General features: G+C 41.7%; 2 protein-coding genes across 6 annotated transcripts in view; both read right to left on the reverse strand.

The window, feature by feature from the left end:
* PSPC1 (paraspeckle component 1) overlaps window positions 1–13,305 on the reverse strand; it is a 93,326-nt gene extending 80,021 nt beyond the window's left edge. For all 5 annotated transcript variants that reach the window (XR_014326911.1, XR_014326912.1, XR_014326913.1 and 2 more), the window contains exons 1-2: window positions 12,822–13,305; window positions 6,703–7,004 (exon numbers count right to left, since the gene is read on the reverse strand). Coding sequence is in view for 2 of the 5 variants with exons in the window: in XM_082859544.1 (XP_082715670.1) it covers window positions 6,703–7,004; window positions 12,822–13,181 (662 nt within the window). In the remaining 3 variants the exon portion in view is untranslated. The remainder of the gene's footprint in view (window positions 1–6,702; window positions 7,005–12,821) is intronic.
* A 9,703-nt stretch (window positions 13,306–23,008) lies between these two features.
* Window positions 23,009–25,572, reverse strand: part of ZMYM5 (zinc finger MYM-type containing 5) — a gene marked incomplete at its 5' end in the record, with an annotated part of 34,318 nt that continues 31,754 nt past the window's right edge. The window contains one exon of the mRNA XM_082859782.1: window positions 23,009–24,619. Coding sequence (XP_082715908.1) covers window positions 23,861–24,619 — 759 coding nt within the window. The 3' untranslated portion in view covers window positions 23,009–23,860. The remainder of the gene's footprint in view (window positions 24,620–25,572) is intronic.

The following is a 25,572-nucleotide window of genomic DNA, read 5'->3' on the forward strand; positions in this document are numbered from 1 at the left end:
AAAAAGCATTAATAAGAATTAATACAGTATCAAGAATTAACGTCCTCCTAGAAATCTTTTATAGTAACTCCAAGATACATACTTGGAAATTTTCTTTCCTGAGTAAAATGTCTGAAATCAGTCAAAAACACTGGCTGCACAGACACAGGTGAATGTCCAAGTCAAAAATGAGTGTTTATTTTTAGAGCATGGAGTCTATTCAAGGTGACAGAAAAATACATCAACCACGAACCTGCGTGAGCACCGCAGTTAACTTTTACAAAGCACAATGCAGAAGAGCGAGTACCTGACTCTCATCCTGTGTGTGTCGTCCTCATCCCCCCAACCCCATCACCTCAAATTCCCACCACTGCCCACCTGCCAGCCTCCCTCTGTGTCCAACCGGTCTTGTAAAGAAAAGTCTTTCTAAAACCCAAAATGAGACCTAAAAGATTATCAGCCAAGAAAAAGGGAACGAGGCGGGGCCAGAAGCAACACATGCAAGGAGGAAACGGGGTGGGGGGACAAGAAGAGTGGATGATGACAGATCTGACCTGGAAACCCTCCTTTATTGTTTTCCAAAGGAAGGGAAAGCTCACTGAGGAAAGACAAGAAAGAGAAATAACTGCAGTAGATGATATACTGATATTAAAACTTTCCTTGCTATCAGTCTCTCACCATGCAAACAGACTAAAATCTATTTATACTGCCTTCTGAACAGAGATGCTTCAGAGAGAAAAAAATCACGGTTAATTTTTGAGGTGTTAACAGAGGAGCTAGAGAGGTGAAAGGGCTTTCGCAGTTCAGAATGCTTCCCTTTACAAATAAATAAAGGTCCAGAGATTAAGAGACTAAATCCTCCACTGTAGGGAAAGGAAAGATATAAATCGGTTATTTATAAAGTTATTCCTGGGCTAATGAAGACATTTTAGAGAGAAAATGAATTAGAAGCAGATGTCGAATACCTTGGGGTGATGAAGACAGCGAGATTAGAAACCTCAGATAAAATGCGTGGGAACCCAAAAGAAAAGGGACTCACAGGCCTCATTTTCCAGGGTGAGATCTCGTGTCCAACATGTAAAAACGGAAACATAAGAGAGAATAAGTAAACACAGCCTCCAAGAGTCCACATAACCCAGTGAGGTGTGAGAAAGCAGCCAAGAATTCCTGAACCCACGCAGCCCATAGGAAGATCTAGTATTCTAAGAGCACCCAAAGGGGCCCAGGGACAAAATGAAGAAGATGCACTATATGGACCACTTAACCACTGGAAGCCTTGGCAGAGCCACAAACATTCGAAGAGTAATAGAGCCAGGTAAGAACTACACCTGAACCGAGGCCAGCAACGACTGAAACCTGCACCCTCCACTTCAACACCACGAGGCCACCACCACCCCAGAGAAAAATCAGAAGAGACCTCAAGAGGAAAATGTACTGGGGCTTCCCCTGTAGCACAGTGGTTAAGAATCCACCTACCAATGCAGGGGACATGGGATTGAGCCCTGGGCTGGGAAGATCCCAAGTGCCACGGAGCAACTAGGCCCTTGCACCCCAACTACTGAGCCTGTGAGCCACAATTACTGAGCCCGCATGCCACAACTACTGAGCCTGCACTCTAGAGCCTGCCTGCAAGCCACAACTACTGAGCCCACGCGCCACAACTACTTAAGTCCACATGCCTAGAACCTGTGCTCCACAACAAAAGAAGCCACCACAATGAGAAGCCTGCGCACCACAACGAACAGTAGCCCCTGCTCGCCGCAACTAGAGAAAGCCCACGGGCAGCAACGAAGACCCAACGCAGCCAAAAACAAATAAATAAAATTTAAAAAAATAATAATGCCAATGTCATAACACTGACATTTTTGTCATTTGGGGAGCTAAAACAGATAAAAGGAAATAACAGATGTAAATAAATTCAATGTGTGATCTTTGATTGCAAAAAATAAGTTATAAAACACATTACTAGGCAATGGGGAAACATAATATTCAATTAAAATTAAACTTTAATATTCAATATTAAATAAAAATATTGGATAAACATTGTTTCCTCAGTGTGACAATTATATTGTGGCTTTATTCATAGAAGATACATGCCAAGTACTGTAATCAGGGGTCAAGTATGTATCCACTGCTGACTCTTAAATGAATTAGCTAAGAAAAAAACAAATTTGTACACATAGTGAAAAAACTATGACAAAATGCTAACAATCAGTGAGTGTAGATAACATTTATATTAACATTAAAGGATTGTTTTAAAGGGAAAATATCTTTCTCTAAACTGAAATTAAAACATACACTTTTTCCTCCTTCTAAGGAAGCAACTCCAACATCATCTTTAGGGTATCAGTTGGAAAATAATAAGAACAGACCACTATATCTTCATTGAAGTTAACCTGAAATGATCTTTAAAAAAACAGACCAAAGAAAAAAGGGAAAGGGAAAAAAATTTGAAAAGTGAGCACCTATCATTATGCCTCCCCAATTCCTGTGAGCTCCAGGCATGAGCACCTCTGCTGCTCTAGGTGTGATTCTAATGTTTAAAGATGTGGACATACCTTTATTATCATAGGTGAAGCTTTTTAATTTCCCCTTTTTTCTATTTTTCTGCCTCTTTTGTAATTTCAAAACAGCACAGACATATAATTTACACATAGTTTTGCATACTGTGTGGTAATCATTATATATACTGTGTACAAGGTCATTTACCTAAAGGCATGTGCAGTATACAACATTTTATGACAATTTAAAGGTATTTTCAAGAGAAATTTTGATTACACAAGATGTCTACATTTAGAAACTAAATCCCTGTGATACCACTCCTATAAATCACTTGTATTACCTCAGATATCTGAGATACAGTCAGTCCATCAGTAAATATTTGATTACCTAACAGGCACCAAGACTGCAGTTGGGGCTAGGGATACAATGATAAACAATCCCTGAAAGTCTTCTAAGAGACCCACCCCCTCCAAAAAAATGAGTAAACAAAAGAACCATTTTAAGACCTAAGAAGAAAAAACGATGCTGTCAGAAAGAATAACAGAGGCGCCACTTTAGATAACGCAGTCCAGAAAATCCTCTCCATAAAGCGACCCTTCAGCTGAGACCAACTATTCAAACAGCAGGGAGAAGAGCATCTTGAGCTCCATGAGAATGTTTAACAACAAAGGACCTGAGTAAGGAGAGCCTACAGAAAGAAGAAACCACTCCACCTGCAGCACAGTATAAGAACCAAGGGAGGGCTTCCCTGGTGGCGCAGTGGTTGAGAGTCCGCCTGCCGATGCAGGGGACACGGATTCGTGCCCTGGTCTGGGAGGATCCCACATGCCGCAGAACGGCTGGGCCGGTGAGCCATGGCCGCTGAGCCTGCGCATCCGGAGCCTGTGCTCCGCAACGGGAGAGGCCACAACAGTGAGAGGCCCGCATACCGCAAAAAAAAAAAAAAAAAAAGAAGCAAGGGAGAGACTTCCCTTGTGGCACAGTGGTTACGAATCCACCTGCCGACGCAGGGAACGTGGGTTTGATCCATGGTCTGGAAGATAAGATCCCACATGCCGCAGAGCAACTAGGCCTGTGTGCCACAACTACTGAGCCCACGCACCTAGAGCCTCTACTCCGCAAGAAGAGAAGCCACAGCAAAGAGAAGCCCACGCACCACAATTAAGAGTAGCCCCGGCTCGCCGCAACTAAAGAAAGCCCGTGTGCCCCAACGAAGACCCAATGCAGCCATAAATAAATAAATTTACTTAAAAGAAAAAAAAAGAAGCAAAGGATTTGGCATCAGACTAAACTCCACCATTTATCTGCTGTGCAATCTTAAGCAAATTACTTAACATCTCTGGGCCAATTTTCTCACCTGAAAAATGGAACAAATAATAACCAGTGTTGTTCTGGAAATCCATGAAATAAGACACATAAAATGTTCAACACCTTGCCCATTCCCTCAAAATTGTTATAAATTATTCTAAAAGCTACCCGTGAGAATTAAATATTTACCAATGCCTGGCTATGACTTTAAAAAACAGCAATTAAAGCCTGCAGTGGAAAAAACATACTAACCACACACCTTGCCTACTGCTTTAGTCCTTGCCTTCCTTCACTCTTTAAATAACTATTACAAGCTTACTATGTGGCCAAGAAATATTAGAATACAAATGTTAGGATTATAGTGTTAAGCCGGACAAAGTCCCTGCCCTAGTGGAGCTTATATTCTACTGCAGAGAAAGACATGCAACTTAACACTAAGTGCTATGAAGAAAAATAAATTGGAGAATAAAGCATCAGGCTATTTTAAGATAAAACAGTCAGCTTCCCTGAGGAGATAACATCTTAGCAAAATGTGAATAAAATGCAAGAGCAAGGCCCGTGATGATCTGGAGAGAGAGCATCTCTAAACAAAGGGAACAAGAGCCAAGTCCCTGAGAGAACAAGTTGGCAGAGCTGTAATTCATGCTACATCTGCTATAAAACAGCTTTCGCACAAATGCTTAACTGTCAAAAACAAACTGAAAAATGCTTTACAAATCACCAAACGAAGCTCCTTGGGGCCAGGAAACAATTTTTTTACATTGTCTTTGTATCCAATTCCCCAAATCCTAAAATATTTGAATGATCCCAATCAACAGCACAAGTGCCAGAGGTGGGCACAGTATCAGATAAAAGAAATCAATTCAGTAATCAACTAAGGAACTTTTACACCAAATTCAGTCTGAAGACTAAGTAAGAATGCATATCCAGAGCTTTCTTGTGGGCAAACTGAAAGGAAAGACATGTTAATATGGCAACAGGTTTAATGCCCATCATAATTACTTTAAAATATTTTTAAGTAAATGGAGAGATACATCACATTCGTGGATTGGAAAAGGTTGATAGAAGATGTTAATGTTCCCCAGAATGATCTGTAAACTCAAAGCAATTCCAATCAAAAGCCCAGCAGATTATACACAGAAACTAACACACCACTGTAAAGCAATTATACTCCAATAAAGATGTTTTAAAAAAAAAAAGGCCCAGCAGAATTCTTTTTATTGACAAGCTGATTTTAAAACCAGTAAGGATATACAAGGAAATGATAATAACAAGAACAATTTTGCAAAAGGAATAAAGCTGGATGATGCTATCTGACTTCAAAGCTTAGGGTAAGGCAATTAAGAAAGTACAGTACTGGTGTAATAGACATACTGATCAATTAAACAGAAAAAAGAGTACAGATTTTTTTTCCAGTTTTTTGATAAAGGTAAAAGGTAACAAAGGGGAAATCATAATCTTTTCAATTAATGGTGCCAGAACACCCAGATATCTATGTTAAATAAATAAACTGTTACCTCCCAACATACTCAATACGAATCACAGGTTTAAATAAAAAGCTATAAAATTTCTCAAGAAAACAGGAGAAAGCTTTGCTACCTGAGGAAAGGCGAAGATATCATACAAGGATTCAAAAAGAACAAAGCATGAAAGAAAATAAATTGATAAACTGGACTTCACCAAATATAAAAACTTCTGCCTTTGAAAACCACTATTTAAAAAATTAGAAAGCAAACCACAGACTGGGAGAAATAGTCTTAATACAGACCTGTACCCAGATCTGTTAATAATGTAAGACAAACAAGTCAATTAAAAAACAGGCAAAAAATGTCAACAGACATTTCACAAAACACATAAAAATAGCCAAAAAGCACATGAAAAGATGCTCATCATTGGTCATTAGGAAAATAAAATCTAAACCACAATGAGACACCACTACACTCACTAGAGTATCTAAAAGGCTGAAAATACGAAGTGCTGGTAAGGACACGATCAACTAGAACTCTCTCATTCACTGCTGGTGGGAATGTAACTAGGTACAAACATTCTGGAAAACAGGTTGGCAGTTTCCTATAAAGCTGAACATATGGTCATTTCCTCCTAAGTATTACCCAAGCCACATGAAAGCATGATGTTCACAAGAAGCTTTGTACACAAATGTTCGTAACAGCTTTATTCACAATGGCCAGTAGTTGGAAGCAACTTGAACATCCACCCACAGGTCACCGGACAAAGTTGTAGCTCGGCCATAAAAAGGAACAAAATACTGATACAATGATATGGATGAAATCTCATAAACACGCTAAGCAAAAGAAATCAGACATGAAAGAACACACACTATATGATTTCATTTCTATGAAATACAAGAAAAGACAACTAATTTATAATAACAGAAAGATCAAGAGCAGTCTAGGCAGGGATAAGAGGTGGGGAGTAACTACAAAAGGACACAAAGGAACTTCTGTTGAATGCTGGAAATGTTCTATATCTTGACTGTGGTAGTAGGTTACATGACTACATACATACATTTTTAAAAACTCATTGAGCTCTACATGCAAAATTGGGTGCATTTTAACATATGTAAATTATACTTCAAAGTTGATCAAAATATCATTCATTCATTAAATGTAACATTTTGCTTTGCACACAATAGACGTTCAGTAAATTGAACAAAAATTGTAGTACAAAACATTCCTGAGATTCATGTAGAACGGATCAGTACACTGAAGTCTGAATAAAGTATGACTCCTGACGGTACATAAATATACCCTATTTGTATTCACTGAGTATTTACTCAACACCTACTTACCACATGCCAAGACAACATACAGAATGCACTGCAAAGAAAGAAGTGAGAACAGAGAGAAGCCCATGTGTAACTGTACAGAAGAATGACAAGACATTTAAACTCACGTTGTTAGCAAGAATGCCCCATCACCACATCTCTCCAGAGCCTTTCGTGCAGGAGGTTTTGCTGCAAATTCCACAAAGCCTTTTCCTGTAGCTCTACCACGGTCATCCACGACAACCACAGCTTTCTCTACTGGACCAAACTGGGAAAATGCTTGCTCTAGAAGCTCATTGGAGACAACCGGAGAGAGGTTCTTGACAGTTAAGGCTGCTCCATGTGTAGCAAAACGAATTCGGAGAGGTCTGCTCTTCAGAATGGTGCCGTCCAGCTCTGCTTTTGCAATTTCAGCCAGTGTTCTGGACTCCTTTTTAGGAAGAAAAAAATCACCTTTTAAAAATTACAGTAACAAAAATTTTAAATAGTGGTTTGTTTCTAGGGAGGAGAGCTGGGCAGCTTTAGAAAATGACTGATAAGGTCATTCTGTTTTTGCGTCATTCAATGATGGTATCACATGCATTTTATTAATATTTTAAAGATAATTAATTTTAAACATTTTAAGTAGAAAGTTCCAACCTCAATGTCGTGTAAAAAGTCATCACTTAAAGATGATCTACTCATAAACAAATTGCCAACTATTAAATATTCAAAGTAATATCTTTTATCAATCTCCTACATGTATTAAAAGAAACACATAATACTTTTTGAGACCAATTACCAGTTACTAGAAACTATTACTGAAAATATATTAATTCTCTACACACTCCATGTTTCTGATATTTGTATCTTAATAAAGCTTTTGTATCTTAATTTGTATCTTAATTTGTATCTTAATTTGTATCTTAATAAATGCTTTATTAAGCCAGACAAATCCCTTTCCATTTTTATTTCCATTTCTTTTATATTATCTGTAAGAAAACCACTATCAGGTGTTATTAATCACCTCTTCTGAAATACTTTCATGGGCCACACATTTCTCACCATAACAGTGAGAGAAGCAAACACACATTCATGGGCTATAAGAGTTCTCTCCCAAAAAAAGAGTTCTCTCCATTATACAGAAAAGTGCACATACACTTATTATAAACTAGAAAATATGTTCATTGCTGAAACTACAAGTTAAGAGAACATCCTTCTTGAAGAATTCAAAGTTGGTATAAAACAGGCATCTAAAACAACAAACTGGTAAACTTACTACAAGTATGTTCTTTTTGTGCTGTGAAAACTTCCCAGCAAAAACTGAAAGAGGCTTTATACACATTTGTGAGAAAAGTACAATGTACTTTCTTATGAATAAGGTCACAATAGCTTTTTATTCAATCCCTAAAATGTTCACAACAGCTTTAAATTACAGCACTTAGGCAAAAATCTACCTACAGAACCAATTTTACAAAGACAAATGAAACTAACCTTTTTATAGATACTCAAAATAGCCATTCTGTTTATTACTCTTAACTTAGTAACAGTAGTAGTAGTACCAGCAAACATTTCACGAATATCTAACAAGGGATATGTCCTTTGCAGCTAAGATGTCATGTAATCCAGCAACTCTGAGAGGCAGATTTTAGGAACAGAGTCTTGAATTAAAATGCTGTCACACATATAACTGGGAATGGGAAGAAACGTGAGGAAATTTCATGGGGTGATGATAACATCTTGATCTAAAATCATGAAACCATACACTTAAAATTTGTGCATTTCATTATATGTAGATTTCAAATACCTTAAAAAACAATATTGGACTCTAGTTAATGATAAGCATGCTGAAGTGTTTAAGAGTCATCGACTGATGGACGGATGGAGATAAGAAATACAGATATGTGAAAAAAATACAGCAAAATTTAACTGTAGAATCTAGGTGTTGAGTGTATGAATGTTCATTTCTATACTCTGAAATTATTCATAATAGTATGTTTGCAGGCAGGGGAATAGAGAGAGCCTGGAGGACTTTGTAAAACTGTCAAGTGTTTCTAGAGGGCATCTCCTGCTCAGATTCAGTCAGACATAGTGACAATGTCACGTATCTTCTTTTTTTCAGGATGAGCAAGAAATCTCCATTTTTATGTTAAATCAAGTACTTTTTTACTGTTGACAACAAATTCAATTTTTAATACTTTCTGGCCAAATAAAATGTTTATGCTGTCCGGAATTTTCAATGCCACAGTCCATCTTCAAAGTTTATACTTTTTATGGTTTTAAATGGTTCTAACATCAGGGTTCCCCCAACCTCAGCACTAGTGACATTAGGGGCAAGATACTTCTTACCGTGGAGGGCTGTCCCGTGCATTGCAGGATGTTTATGCTAGTAGAACCACCCCCCAGTTTGACCACCAAAACTGTCTCCAGACATTGCCAAATGTCCCCTGGGAAGCAAAACCACTCCATTTGAGAACCACTGCTCTAAACGTGTATCAAAGAAACTGTGAAGTCAATTAAAATTATGTATTTGAAATGAACCAGATTTCTTTACTTCATAGCTCTCGATAATGACAATAAGATAACTTTTATTAAGTGGTTATTACATGCCAGCCATTCATTCCTCCCCCCATATATACACATATACACACACGTGTGTGTGCACTATCTTTCATTATCCTTACCAACAATCTAACGAAGTGGGTTTTGTTACTATCCTCCCTTCGCATATGGGGAAACAGGCTTATAAAGGTTCAAGTACCTTGCCCAAGATCGCACACAAATGCTTATTTCTATCTATACAAAATTCACAACCTCCATCAATACACCATAAATACAGCCTTCCAGCTGGTATCTCTGCATCACTGTTCATAAAACGTAAACTACAGGTTCTTAACTGAAAGGAATACAAAAAACAAAAAGAAACTGAAGTGACTACCCCAAGACAGAGACTGCTTCAACTAGGGTCTAATGATTTCCACTGGCTCCACTTTCACTTTCCAACAGCTCTTTCCAAAGCACAAGATCTTTTCTCCCACTGTTTACTAATGGTGAAAATTCCCCACCGCAAGAGTACTAATAAGTTAATAAGTACAAGGAAATACACTGACGCAAAATGAAAAAATCCTTGTAGTCATTCAGTAAAGTTGCTTAAGTAACCTGCAGTACATTCATACTGCGAAATACAATGTGGTCCTTAAAAAGAATCTAGTGCCATGAAAAGATGTTGAAGATGTTTACATTAAATAAAAAACTCAAAGCACAATACAATGTGTATGGTACAATTTGATTTTTATGGAAAAATTACACAATGTTTAACAGTGATCATCTTTACTAAATGTACTAAGGTAGGGAAGATCTGCTAATGTTAGAATTGTAATTAACAGAATGTCTCTGAAAAAAAACAAAAGAGAATGTCCCTGAAATAAAAGATGACTTCAAACTATATGCTGGGCAGGCCCATTACATTCTCTGCTACGTCTCCTCTAATATTTCAACGATCTATAAGAAGCACATATCATTTCATAATTAAACATAAAAAAGCACTAGAGGAGGGGGTTTAGTCCCCAGTGACTGACTAAAAGTAAATTCAGTTGATTTTATTTCTTTAATTAGAACAATGGTTCTCAAACTTTAACAAGTATCAGAATAACACGGAAGGGTGGTTAAATCCTAAAATTGCTGGGCCCCCACCCCAAATTTTCTGATTCAGTAGATCAAGGGTGGGGCCCTAAAATTTGCTTTTCTAACAAATTCCCAGTTAACAATTTTTGAGATGGTTTAGGGTCAGCACTGCTAGCATGAATGGCAGGGAAAATCATTTAAGTGGACTTCTGCTTACACTAGGAAGAGATCTGAAGTTACTGGACGGGGACCAACCACACTTTTGTGAATCACTGCTCCAGAAATCTGGTTTACTAAAGCTAAAAGTAGGGGAAAATAAAAGCAGAAACCAAGTTCCAGTCAAACTAATGACAGTTTTAACTACAGTAAGCTTGCTTTAAAATGAACTACAACTTTTCAGTAAATTTGTCCAATCTAAATTGTCAGTAACCATCCAAAACCTAAAAAGCAGCGTCTGGGTCTAAAATTCCACAAAATGTGTCCAAAATACACACAGTGTTTCTCATCGCTCATGTACCATGGACTCAACAATATGGGTTAGAACCTCACGAGTAGCTGCCACTTATATTCTTTTCCCCACCATTACATACAAGGAATGCTGACCCTACACCATCTCAAAAGTGTTGCCTCACCTCATCAATTAACTGGAAAACTACAATTAACTAGAAATAAATTAAATATTAACTACTGAACAAGTAAAAAGAATTCCTAAAAACACAAATCAGATCAAATTATACCACTATTTTAGAGCCACTACACCACCAGTACACACTACAGCCACCATACGATTACTTATATTCAGATCAGGTATGCACTATGATTTTTCTAAGTAGAAAAAAATACATAACTCAGAAATATTTAAAGCTCTTAAATATACCTGTTAAACACAGAGTTCAGGTTAAACAGTAAAATTATCCATGAAGTAAATCTCATAAACTAAATTCTAATTTCCAACTGACAAATTTTTAACATTCCTACACAAAAATTTAGGGTGATGGAGTCTAGGAGCATATCTCAAAGGAGCAGACAACAGCAGCCCTTCTCACCTCCCCATTTCATAATCCCACAGATAATTTTTTTAAAGAAAAGAAAAGCGAGGACCTGTACTTTCCAATACAGTAGCCACAAACCACATGTGGCTATTTAAATTAAGAATAAAAATACAGTGGGTGTGAAAAAGAATTAAAAATAAACATGGGGAAACTGAGAAAAAAATAAATTACAAAAATAAATTAATTAAGAATAAATAAAATTTAAAAGTCAACTCCTCGGCCGCAATAGGCACATTGCAAGTGCTGAACACTCACATACGACCAGTGGCTATTCTATTGGACAGTGCAGACACACTGAGGGAGGAAGAATTTTTAGTAGCTTTAAAATTAGGAAGGAAAAAGATTTTTCCACATCAAAAAAGAAATGTTTACTGGCTTAAGTATAAGGCTTCCAGAACAGGGAAATTCAGCCTTGCCATTCTTCCTCCAGAATATCAACTTCAAAATAGAACAAGATGGTGCCAGAGGCCAAAGATGGTTAAAATGTTAAATAACACCCTTCTGGAAAGTTTACTAAAAGTTGCCTATAATACGTTACTGTAGAAGCCTAAAAGCCTAACTTCCTTTATTTTAAGTTTTGGATTTACGTTAAAAATAATTTTAGCAAGTGAAAGGCTGTTTCTCTAATGTCCAAAGGATAATTAAACATACTTATAATTTCATGTTCAAAATGCCAATTATTAAACTTGAATTTTAAGAAAATGTCTAACCCTTCTCTTGAAGACATTTAGATCTTCAAATGTTCTCCCTAATACTAGTGTCACTGAATTATAATCAGTTTTCTCTACATATTAAAATTCTGCCTTTGTCTACTCACGGAGAGAACTCGATTTTGAAAGTTTAAGTTCCAAAAAGAAAGCTTCGGGAAACTGCAATGAACATAAAATTTGAGGATCAAACTAGAAAGACAAAAGACACAAAACCCACTTATTTATATAAAGCGGCCTCCCTCTAAGAAAGATATTCTGTTGGGGAAAACAAAATCCATCTAAACACGAATTACATTAATGCTGTATAAGTGACACTGTGAACACAAAGCACATAGAAAAACCTAATAAAGTAGCTCTTTTGTCCTGTAAGTGTAAACTCTCACGGCTCAAATTTCTTTTAAAGATAATTAGGGAGGCACAGTTTATGCATGATGTCGGAAAACCCATTAAGGTTTAGACTGAAAAGGGGTAAAATATGTGCTATTCTAGTATCACAATGTATAAGCGGGACATAAAATAACAGTAAGTCCCCGTGGGAAGCACGAGGCACGCGCGGAGGAGAGGGGAGACGAGGGGAGGGGAGACGAGGGGAGGGGAGACGAGGGGAGGGGAGACGAGGGGAGGGGAGACGAGGGGAGGGGAGACGAGGGGAGGGGAGGAGACGAGGGAACGGAGGGGAGGCAAAGGGAGGGGAGGGGAGGGGAGGGGAGGGAGGGGAGGGGAGGGGAGGGGAGGGAGGGGAGGGGAGGGAGAGGAGGGGAGAGGAGGGGAGGGAGAGGAGGGGAGAGGAGGGGAGGGAGAGGAGGGAAGGGGAAGGGAGGGGAGGAAGGGATGACCTCTCGGCCCTCGCGGCCCCGCGCCCCGCCCCCGGCCGCCCCTCACCAGGCGGATGAAGCCGAAGCCGCGGTCGCGGTTGATGAACACCTCGCTGGGCTCGCCGTAGCGCTCGAACAGCCGCTTGAAGTCGTCCTCGGTGATGTCCGTGGGCAGGTTCCCCACGAAGAGGCGGCAGCGCTGCGTGTACGTCTTCTCGCCCGGCTTGAGGAAGCTCTTGATGTCGATGGTGAAGCCGCCCTCCTCGGCCGGCCGGTCCTCGGCGGGCACGGCGGGCGCGGGCGGCTCGCCGGGAAGGGCGAGCGCCATGGCCGCCGGCTCGCCCTCGCCGGCCGCCGACTCTAGAGCGCGGAGGCGCGCCGGGTTCTTCTCGATGCGCACTTGCTTCAGGTTTCCTCTCAGCATCATCTCAGCGCGTGCCCCCCCGGACCCGGCCTAGAGCTCGACCTGCGTGTCGATGTCCGCGCACGGAACCGGGGTCGGGAAGGACGCGCTCGGGTACGCCGCCAGCTCGCCGCCCGCACTCACGCCCCGGCCGCTCGCCCAAGATGGCGCCGCCACAGCCGCGGTGGGAGGGAGAGACGCCGCAGAAGCCCCGCCCCTCCGCCGAAGCCGCGCCGGGGCCAACGCGCCTGCGTACTGCTGCGCCCACGGCACCCTGGTGGCGCGCGCATGCGCATCGTTGTGCGCGCGTCCCTGTTCGCAGCCTTCCCAGGGCTGAGAGGAAGGCAGATCGCTAGCACCGTAGGAGACAGTGATGTTGGAAGTTGCAGCAGTGTGTGAAAACGCAGTGATTCGGGAAATGTCCACATTCTCTTAGATGCCCAGCTCAATTTTCAATGACAGCAGAAAGTGAAAACTTGCAGATTTATACATAGCGTTGAATGACGAGGTATTTCCCAGTAATTGAAACAAGTAAAAACACATTTCTGCCCTTTTCAAGAGCAAGCTTTTATATTTCCTAATGAAAAATCCAATTCTATAAAATAATTGTGATGTTGATTATTCACCTCAGAGAAGGACTCCGTGAACACCTATGGACCACACCCTAGGACAGGGTCATCAAACGTTTTCTGCAAAGCGCCAGATGGCAAATATTTTAAGATCTTCAAGCCATAATCTGAGTCGGCCAAACTACTCAGTTCTGTCCAGTACCGCTCCTGGCACGTGGTAGGTCTTCACTGGATATTAAAAAGAAATGAATTCACAGTCACTTTACAAAACCGTGCAGTTTCTCGTGAACTTAAACAAATGCTTGATTTAGAACAGCAGTCCCTCTCCTATTCATCCAACTGAAATGAAAACTTGTGTTCACTCAAAAACCTGTATGAAAATGTTCCTACGGCTTTATCTGTAATCAACGAAAACTGGAAACAACCCAAATGTCCAACTGGTGGATAGTCTAACAGTGGTACATTCATGTAATAGAATATATTCAGCAGTAAAAAGGACTAAACTCCTGATAGATGCAATAATGTGACTCAAAGGCTACATACCGAATATATGACATTCTGGAAAACAAGCTACAGAACACAGATCAGTGGTTGCCAGGAGCTGGGAGGTAGGGAGGGGTTGACTAAGTAGAGATACAGAGAAATTTTTGGAAAGATAAAAGTACATCCTGGGACTTCCCTGGCAGACCAGTGCTTAGGACTCCACGCTTTCATTGCCGTGGCCCCGGGGTCAATCCCTGGTTGGGGAACTGAGATCCTCCCCACCTCACTCACAGCTGATATTGTCAAATTTATTAATTTCACCGAAAAAAAAAGGCACAGTAAATAAAATTGGCTCACTATCCACACCAAATCAACCAACCTAATTCCATATGTAGCCACATGCGCTGCCTTCCCTCCTGTTACAATGAATGAATGGTCAAAAATCCCCTCTTAGGGCTTCCCTGGTGGCGCAGTGGTTGAGAGTCCGCCTGCCGATGCAGGAGACACGGGTTCGTGCCCGGTCTGGGAAGATCCCACATACCGCGGAGCAACTAGGCCCGTAAGCCACAACTACTGAGCCTGCGCGTCTGGAGCTTGTGCTCCACAACAAAAGAGCCGCGACAGTGAGAGGTCCGCGCACCGCGATGAAGAGTGGCCCCTGCTCGCCGCAACTAGAGAAAGCCCACGCACAGAAACGAAGACCCAACACAGCCAAAAATAAATAAATAAATAAATAAATTTTAATAAAAATAAAGTATTCTGTGTCTTTTCCTGATCTTATAGATCACTTCTTTCTAGTGTTAAATAATATTACACTGTCTGGATGTACAACAGTTTATCCATTCACCTACTGAAGGACAACTTGGTTGTTTCAAGTTTGGCAATTATGAATAAAGCTGCTATAAACATCTGCATCTGGGGCTTCCTTGGTGACGCAGTGGTTAAGAATCCACCTGCCAATGCAGGGGTCACAGGTTCGAGCCCCGGTCTGGGAAAATCCCACATGCCGCAGAGCGGCTGGGCCCGTGAGCCATGGCCGCTGAGCCTGCGCGTCCGGAGCCTATGGTCCGCAACGGGAGAGGCCACAACAGTGAGAGGCCCGCGTACTGCAAAAAATAAATAAATAAATAAGAGATTTGTAGTTTTCCTCGTATAGATCTTGTAGATAAATTGTTACATTTATATCTAAGTATTCTAAGTGTTCATTTGTTTTGGGTGGCAATGTAAGTGGTATTGTGTTTGTAATTTCAAATTCCACATGTTCATTGCTGGTGTATAAAAACATTACTGACTTTTGTGTATTAACTTTGTATCCTGAAATCATCCATTTACTTTTTTTTTTTTGGCCATACCACGCGACTTGTGGGGTCTTAGTTCCCTGACCAGGGATAGAACCCGAGCCCCCTGCATTGACAGCATGCAGTCTTAACCACTGGACTGCCAGGGAAATCTCCCCCCTCCATTTACTTTTAATCTATATATGCCTTTATACATTTTTTTAAAGATTTATTTTTTTACATTTATTTATTTTATTTTATTTTTGGCTGCATCTGGTCTTAGTTGCAGCACACGGGATCTTCACTGAGGCATATGGGATCTTCCCTTGCGGTGCACGGGCTCTTTGTTGTGGCATACGGGCTTCTCTCTACTTATGGTGCACAGGCTCCAGAGCACGTGAGCTCTGTAGTTTGCAGCACGCAGACTCTCTAGTTGAGGCACACGAGCTCAGTAGTTGTGGCGCACGGGCTTAGTTGCCCCACGGCATGTGGGATCTTAGTTCCCCGACCAGGGATCAAACCTGCGTCCCCTGCAGTGTAAGGCAGATTCTTTACCACGGGACCACCAGGGAAGTCCCTATGCCTTTATATTTAAAGTGGGTTTCTTATACACAACATAGAATTGGGTCTTGTTTTTTGATCAACCCTGTCTTTTAATTGGTAATCTCTGTCTTTTAATTGGTGCACTTATATCAATGATGTTCAAAGTGATTACTGTTATAGTTTGATTAATATATACCATATTTGTTATCATTTTCCATTTGTCACTCTAGTTCTTTGTTCCTATATTTATACTTTTTAATTGAAATATAGCTGATTTACAATGTTATGTTAATTACTGCTGTACAGCAATATGACTTAATTATACATATAATACATTCATTTTCTTTCTTTTCCATTATGGTTTATCGTGCTCCTATTTTTGTAGACCACACTTTCTGCCTTCTGTGGTCTTAACTAAGCATTTTATAATTTAATTTTCTCTCCTTCTTAGCATATCAGTTGTACTTATTTTTCTACTTTTTTAAGTGGTTGCCCTACAGTTTGCGATATACATTTATTTACAACTAATCCAAGACCACTTTCAAATAACACTGATAACTTCACAGGTAGTGTATTTTGTAATAGTAAAATAATCCTGATTCCTCCCTCTCATCCCTTGTATCATTTCAGTCATTCATTTCATCCATATACAAGCCTATATATGTATAATTTAATATATTGTTTCTATTATTATCTTGAACAAAGTTATCTGTTAGATCAATTAAGAATAAGAAAAATAAAAGTTTTTATTTTATATTCACATTCCTTCTCCAGTGCTCTTACTTTCTTTATATAAATCTGAGTATCTGACATATATTATTTTCTTTCTCTGTAAAGCACACCTTTCAACATTTCTTATAAAGCAGATTCACTAGCAACAAATTCCCTCAATTTATCTTTGTCTGAAAAAGTCTTTATTTTTCCTTTGCTTTTGAAGGATAAGATTGCAGGGAACAGAATTCTACAATGGTGTTTTTTTTCCTCAACACTAAATATTTCACTCCACTCTCTCTTGTTTGCCTTGTTTCTGAGGAGAAGTCAAATGTAATTATAATCTTTGTTCCTCTATTGGTAAGGTGTTTTCTTTCTCTGGCTTCTTTCAGGAATTTTTCCTTTAATTTTCTGTCGTTTGAACACGACATGCCCACGTGTAGCTTGTTTTTGTGTTTATCCTGCTCTCTGAGCTTCGTGGATCTGTGGTTTGGTATCTGACATTAATTTGGGAAATTCTCAGTCATTATTGTTTCAAATATTTCTCCTGTTCCTTTCTTTCTTCTTCCTCTGGTGTTCCCATGACTTGCATTTACACTTCCACAGTTCTTGGATATTCTCTTCTCTTCCCCCCTGACCTCCCTCCTTGTTTCATTGCTTTTCAGTTTTGGAGGACCTTTTGGTTTTGCTTTTGTTGTTGTTTTATTTTTATTTTTTATTTATTTATTTATTTATTTTTGGCTGTGTTGGGTCTTCGTTGCGGTGCGCAGGCGTCTCACTGCGGTGGCTTCTCTTGTTGCGGAGCACGGGCTCTAGGTGCGTGGGCTTCAGTAGTTGTGGCACGCGGGCTCACTAGTTGTGGCTTGCGGGCTTCAGTAGTTGTGGCACGTGGGCTCAGTAGTTGTGGCCCGCGGGCTCTAGAGTGCAGGCTCAGTAGTTGTGGCGCACGGGCTTAGCTGCTCTGCGGCATGTGGGATCTTCCCGGACCAAGGCTCAAACCTGCGTCCCCTGCACTGGCAGGCAGATTCTTAACCGCTGCGCCGCCAGGGAAGCCCCGGAGTTGCTTTAAGGTCACAGTTCGATAAGGCCGCAGGCACGGGCCCCGTGTTCTCTCCCCGCTCCCGCAGGCGCCCCCCAGCGTCCCCACCTCCTCCGCCCCCACCACCCACAGGCGGGGCTCGGCCCGCGGTCTGTGCGCCGGCAACCGCGCCCTGCGGCCCCGGAGGAGAGGTGCCAGGAGGAGGGGCGATGCACCTGGGCCCGGCTCCTGGAGCCCCATCTGCGTGATGGGCGGCGGCGCAGAGGCTGGATCAGGGCCGAGGCTTCCAGGGTGGGGTGCGCACTCGCCCCGAGAACCCCGCGGGAGCCTGACCCCTCGGACCCTCCCCTGTGAAAGCCTCCACGTGCCCACAGCAGGCGCGGCACCGCCTTGCGGAGGCACTCGGAGGCCCTGACCAGACAGCGTCCTTCTCTGCAAAGGGAGTGACAATCTGGGCCACCAGGGAAGCCCGCAACTTACGGATAAGCAGAGTTTCACCCACCGAAGGAGGAGGACGCAGGACCATAGAGTTTTTGTTTGTTTGTTTGTTTTTGCGGTACGCGGGCCTCTCACTGTTGTGGCCTCTCCCGTTGCGGAGCACAGGCTCCGGACGTGCAGGCTCAGCGACCATGGCTCACGGGCCCAGCCGCTCCGCGGCATGTGGGATCTTCCCGGACCAGGGCACGAACCCGTGTCCCCTGCATCGGCAGGCGGACTCTCAACCACTGCGCCACCAGGGAAGCCCTGACCATAGAGTTTTTAAACTTTGATCGGAGCTATTTAGCGGAAGAACACAAAGAGATGCAGTCATTCTTCAGTTAAAGAATGTAATACGAATCTGCGGAGAGTGAAAACGCAGGCCACACCAGCACTGATACGGGAAGAAGCTCTTGGCCTGAAAGCCTGCAGTTCTCGGTCATGCCTTCCGCCTGTTGATGGTGCCTAGATGATCTCACGTGATGTAACCAAGATTGAGAGCTACGGACCTCCCCAAAGCCTCTTAGCACTGCCAGTTACCTTCTTTCTTGAGGGGAATTTGTGGATTTCAGATAAGGATACCTAAATCGTTTTCTGAAACTTATCAGTTATGAACACATAGCCAGGTTCTGCTCGCAAATAAACATGCAAACAAAAAGAAGGGAGGCGAGGAAGGTCAAACCAGGTAGAGAGACGACTTACACAAAACCTGGAGTCGTGACAGGGTCTGCCTCTCGGGGAAACAGGAAGTTTAGAAAGCCAAGTCCCTGGAGGGATGGGTAGGAAGGAATTACAGGTGAAGCTGGTCGAGGCTGCTGGGTCCCAATAGTAAGTGTCCTTGTGCCAAGGCGAAAGCTGGTGTGTCCTCTCGAAACCCCCTGCATGTTAAAGTCCTGACCCCAAGGACCTCAGAATGCAACTGCACTTGGAGATGATATTTTAAGGAGGTAGTTAAGTTTAAATGCCTTCATTAGGCGGGCCCCAATCTGATATGACTTAGTATCCTTACGCAAATAGGAGTTTGGGGACTTCCCTGGCGGTCCAGTGGTTAGGACTCAGCACTCTCACTGCCGTGGGCCAGGGTTCAATCCCTGGCAGGGGAACTAAGATTCCCATGCCACCCTCCCTCCAAAAAAAGTAAATGGATGAAAGAGGATGGCCTGTAACTTTTCTTTCTTGTATTATTCTTGTCAGGTTTTGTTATTTCTTTGATATTCATTCAATACCTTTGTCAGGATGTTTCTGCCCTTGTAAAACAAGTTGTGACGTGCCCTTTTCTTTCTATTTTCTGGGAGTTTATGTTCAAGATGGGTATTATCTCTTCCCTATGGAAGATTTCACCAGAGAAGGAATCTGAGTCTGCAGTTTTCTTTGTGATAAGGCTTGTAATTTCAGAGTCAATTTCTTAAACAGAGACAAGCCATTCAGATTTTCTATTTTTTCTTGGGACAGATGTGGTAAGTTGTTTCTCAAGTGATTAGTCTATCACATCAAATTTGTCAAACTCTTTGACCTAAGTTGATCATAATACTTTCTTACGTTTTTAGTGTCCATAGGATCTCCAGTGGTTCTTCATATTGGTTATCTTTCTCTTTTTTGCTCCCTTGATCAGTTTCAATAGTGAAACTGAGTAGGACCCTGTGCCGCTTTCCTGGGTATAAGCTTCTCCATGTTCCCCACCTTTCGTTTGTAGGAAAAGCTTTGATCTCCTAGGCCTTCCCCGAATTCCAAGGAGTAGACTCAAGCAGCTAATAATTAGCGAAGTGAGAAAATGCAGAAACAAGTAATAGTAGCTTGAACAACAGTTGAGCCATAAATCAGTTGCAGGACCTCTAGTTCCTCCTCAAGGGATGTAGGTAACAATCTGAGCAGAGCCTTGAGTCATTTCACAGAAACCAGGGCTCCACCACATGCAAACTGCTTAACAAAGTCAGAGACCCAGGCAAACTGGAGCCAGACTGACAGAAATCTGTGTTAAGACCCAACCAATCAGAAGAACCATGAGCTGATCACACACTTAAGACTCTTACCCTAATTTTAGTCTTTAAAAACCCTTACCCTGAAGCCACCAGGTCATTCGGGGCCTTCGAGGGTTGGCTGCCAGGTCTCCTTGCTGGTGCCTTGCAAATAAATGCTACTTTCCTTCCCCACAAGCCGGGTCAGTGGATTGACTGCTGTGCCTCGGGCGGGCGACCCGAGTTCGGTTTGGTAAACTGGAGGTTTACAGTTCTATTAATTTGTAAGCACATGACTTATGAAAGTCTTTTTAACACGCGTGAGTGAGCTGTTTCTCGCATTTCCCGGGTTTCAGGTTTCCCTTGCTCTATCTGTAGGCGTGAACTGGAATAACTGCTCTTCACTCCAAATGTGACTTCCAGGGCAGTGATGCATAACCATCTACTCTCCAAGCTTAAAAGCTCAGCTGCTGGGACTTCCCTGGTGGTCCAGTGGTTAAGACTCCATGCTTCCACTACAGGGGGCATGGGTTCGACCCCTGGTTGGGGAACTAAGATCCCTCATGCTGTGCGATGTGGCCAGGAAAAAAAAAAAAAACACAACTGAGCTGCTTAAAAAAAAACCAGTCATAAGCATTTGAACACCTTCTCTAGTCCAGAATATCACACCACTGTTTTCCCAAACTAACTTCTCACTTTCTCAAAAACAAAGACTTGCGTTATCCTTTCAACTCTAGTTAACTTCTCAGGTTATCCTTTCAACTCAGGTTATCCTTTCCTTTCAACTCAGGTTATCCTTTCAACTCTAGTTAACTTCTCAGGTTATCCTTTCAACTCTAGTTAACTTCTCAAATTCTTAATTTCATCCTAACGTGGTCACACTTTATAGTTCAACATTATAAGAGATATGCTCCACTTCTCAAATTTTGTACTTCACGTTGTCTTTACCCACCACCTCTTTCCCTACAGCCTACCGCTGATGCCAAGGAGCTGGAGTTTCAACCTGAAAGCAACGGGGAACTTCAGGGCTTTGAAACAGAAGTGATACGACCTAAAATAATACAGCGTCACTCCCCCCACCAAACTTCACTGAGCTCTTTGCTCCAATTACTCATTCACTTCTCCATCCTGTACAGCGAACTATAACTTATACATACAGAGTGGCTATTAGCAACTCTTACTTGACTACAGTACTGAGTAAGGGAGGGACAGGGGATCACAGGAAGAAAATGGCTCAAGGTAAGAGTCTTTTTTTTTATTCTTTATTTTTTAATAATTTATTTTATTTATTTTTGGCTGTGTTGGGTCTTCATTGCTGCATGCGGGCTTTCTCTAGTTGCGGGGAGCGGGGGCTACTTTTTGTTGCTGTGTGTGGGCTTCTCATAGTGGTGGCTTCTCTTGGTGTGGAGCACAGGCTATAGGCACGCAGGCTCACTAGTTGTGGCGCACGGGCTTAGTTGCTCCGCAGCATGTGGGATCTTCCTGGACCAGGGGTTGAACCCGTGTCCCCTGCACTGGCAGGTGGATTCTTAACCACTGCGCCACCAGGGAAGCCCCAGTGTAAGAGTCTTAAATACAGCAATTTTGAAAATCTGAGGTTTATGAAAAAAATTCAGTTGTGCTCTGTGAGATGACAAAACCAATAACTTGCCACTTCTTGAGGGCTGTTATTCTGAATTGCCCTTCCTAATTTTTGATATTAAATTTGTAGTAGGAGATAATTTTTTTCTAATGCCTTTTCTCAGTGAAATTAAAATGATGGAAACAGACCTTGGGTATGTCCAGATCAGAGGTGACAAATCCTGCAGCAGGCGAGTGGGGGACGGTAAGCAGGACTTTCACTTACTGTTTTCTTCCTTCCTTCTTTAAGGTGAGTCCATACTAATTTTACAATGTGAAAAAAAGAGCTAGATAAGGAAAAAGAAACTAAATGATTCACCAGGCTAGAGAGATTTACTTTTATCATCTTCTGAATTTACAGTTGACTTTTTCTTCAACATCTCATTATGAAAAATTTCATACACATCAAAAAGTTGAAAGAAATTTACAGTGAACACGGATAAACGCAGCACCTACATCTTTTGAATTTAACTCATTACCACGTGCCTCATAGTGTGCCTGCAGTATGCTGAAGAAATGAAAGAAGTTAAAAGTTGAGGATCTAATTTTGTCTTCTCAATGGATAAAGTGGCCACTGGTGGATTTCATTAGTTTGCTCAGATACACAAGCGTCTATCTAAGACAATCACATAACAAATCTGTCATTTGATTAACAGGTAAGTGTTCATGGAATAACAGGCACAGGAACCATTTGCAGAGGAACTTCAGAACTGGATATGCTCAGAGTGTCCCCACAGGCCTCTAGAGGAGGCTGGATTTTGGAAACACCCCAGAGCCCCATTCAGACCCAAATATGAAAGGCTGAAATTGTCCAGCTGTCAGAAAACAAAACGGTTATAAACTAATGAGAATGATCTTCCTGGTTATTCCCCAAACACTTTTCTGCGCTGGCCTCGCCTAGAGAGTCTGCAAGCGCTCCCGTGTTGGCCCTACCAAGGACGCATCTCGATCTGCTCAGGCACCACTCACAGGAAAAGCCTTGAAACAAGTGTATGTAAGGATGGGATACACAACAGAACTGCTGTCAGAAACCAGAAACAAAGGGAGAATTAGTCAATACATGGTGAAGCGAACACTGATTAACCAACTGAAAAAACTGACACCCTTAATTTTCCTAAGTGTATTTTTCTTTCAGATGAAAAGAAAAAAATGCCACAACACAAAAAGGTTAACTTACTATATTTTTATTTTAATATTTCTTATATTTGTACCAACATAAAAATAGGTATACACTCTTTATGCTTATAGTTTTTACATGACAATAAAAGCTAAAACATTTACAAATTAAGTTAAAACAAAACCTATAAAACACAAAATTCATCACTTTAATCTATTTAACATGACAAATGATGCTGCTTTGCTCAAATAATAAAATAACATTTTGCCCAAATGAAATGAACCGTAAGTATTTGGTTTAACGGCAGAAAGCGGCAGTCTCAGATCCCGTCTCTCTCTGAACAACGCTTGTCCACCTAAGCACCTTGTTCCACTGGTACTGATAAATTCAAGTCTTTCCCTCCCTCTTTCAGAGTATTAGCCACACCAGTCAAATGTCAGCCCTGAAGTGCCCAGTTTATTATTTATTTATTTATTTGCGGTCCACGGGCCTCTCACTGTTGTGGCCTCTCCCGCTGCGGAGCACAGGCTCCAACGCGCAGGCTCAGCGGCCATGGCTCACGGGCCCAGCCGCTCCGCGGCATGTGGGATCCTCCCGGACCGGGCACGAACCCTCGTCCCCTGCATCGGCAGGCGGACTCTCAACCACTGCGCCACCAGGGAAGCCCTGAAGTGCCCGTTTTAAAAGGTGTGAATTGAAAAACTGAAAAGATCAACAACTGCCTTCACTGAAATCGGCATTAATCACTACAAATCCAATTAGCTTTAGAATCTGGAGCAGAAACCATCTTCACTAGTTACTTGCTATGATACGTATTGCTAATGAGCTGATGAATCACTCCATCTGGGAGCCTCAGCACAGAGGCACCAACTGTCAGGGTACAGGCCTGAGTAAGTATGCGACCTCATCATGTCAGATCAGGTCTAAGGTGTACAACAGCTTCACGCCCTCCTTTCCCATGTTCTCCTGTAATCTGTGTTCCACAGTTTTACTTTTTTTCAAATCAGATTTTAATTTTGAATATTTAACACTATTGTTGATGTGCATTTCACTCTCCTCATGTTTGCTAAGAATATGTGATAAATGCTGCCAATCTTTGCACCCATTCTCATTCTTTAGTTGATTTTTTCCTTCCCCAAAGAGTTTGCAATATAGACAAAACACAGAATCTTTCGAGGTCGAATAAAGTAACCAGGATCTAGTGGTTTTTTCACCATTTGGAAGAATTCTTGTATAGTAAGTTTCTGAAAACTTCCTCCCTGTACTGTCCTTTGGAAAGTTAAAATTTCTCACTTGAGGTGGATCATTTTCAACTAGAGTGTCCCTTTCTTTAATACTCAAAATTCGGGGCCATGTACCCGGATCTGCAGAAAGCACAGCTGGTATAATGGAGTCTTCTGCTTGTTTCTCTTCCAGTTGCTCTTGAAATTTATCAGCTATGGTTGACACAGAAGGAGGTAAATTCACATCCTGTTGGACCAATGGTGTATCTTGGCTGCATTCTGCTGAAACTTGTAGTTCTGAAGTCTTTTCCTTTTTCACTGGTATTCTTTCTATTTTTTCCAAAAGTATATTCAATGACCCATACAATTCTCTTTCATTTTCTTCTCTAACAGCATTCCTTTTTCTGTTTTCTGATGCTAGCACTTTTTTTGAGTTTGTTTCCATCATCTGAGGAAAAATAGATTACAATTTTATTTTAAATTATTAACACTGAAAAAAATTAATGTATATACAAATGCCCAATAAGCACATGAAAAAGATGCTTATCATTAATCATCAAAGAAATACAAATCAATACCACCACATACCCATTCACACCCACTAGGATGGCTGTAATGAAAAAAGAGATGATGACAAGCATTAACAGAGGTGTGGAAACACTGGAACCTCCTCGGGAGCTGGTGGCCATGTAAAAGGGTGCTACTGCCTGGGAACACAGGGGCAACTCCTCAAAGTTACCAACAATGCAAAAATGAAGACATATGTCCACACAAAGACTTGCACAAAGTGTTCACAGCAACACTAGTCACAGTAACCAAAAAGGAGAAGTAACAATGTGGTGTTATCCATACAATGGAATATTATTTGGCAATAAAAGTTAAGTGCAGTAAAGATATATGCTATGACTTGGATGCACCTTGAAAACAGTTATGATATGTGAAAGTCCGTCACAAGGTACCACACAGTGTATGACTCCATCCCATGAAAAGACACATTAGCTCTCTGGAGTCAATAAAATAAAAATGCAAAAACACAGTCAAAATAACACAGGTGCATACACTGTGAAGGACATCCTGCTAGCTGTAACATTTTAGTACAGGGACCACGGTATCCAACGGCGCTCAAGGAACTAAGAGCATTGTTCTGATTCAGTCCCGAACGCAGACACAGCGCTGAGCTAAGAGAAGCAGGAGCGACACGATCAGGTTTGTGCTCAAGAAAGACTGCTCTGATGGCACAGCCGTCTCCGGTGCTCAGGAAGGCCGGGGTACAGACAGGCCAGGAGGCTGGGGGGCAGTTTGGGCAAGAGGGGAGGGCGGGCACGTCGAGGGTGTGGTGCTGGAGACAGCGCCGGGAGAGGGTAGGGAGTAGAATATGGTTAGCTGGTAACTGGGCGGCTC

Source organism: Leucopleurus acutus (genome assembly GCF_964270905.1).
Source record: "Leucopleurus acutus genome assembly, chromosome: 18".
NCBI lineage: Eukaryota > Metazoa > Chordata > Mammalia > Artiodactyla > Delphinidae > Leucopleurus > Leucopleurus acutus.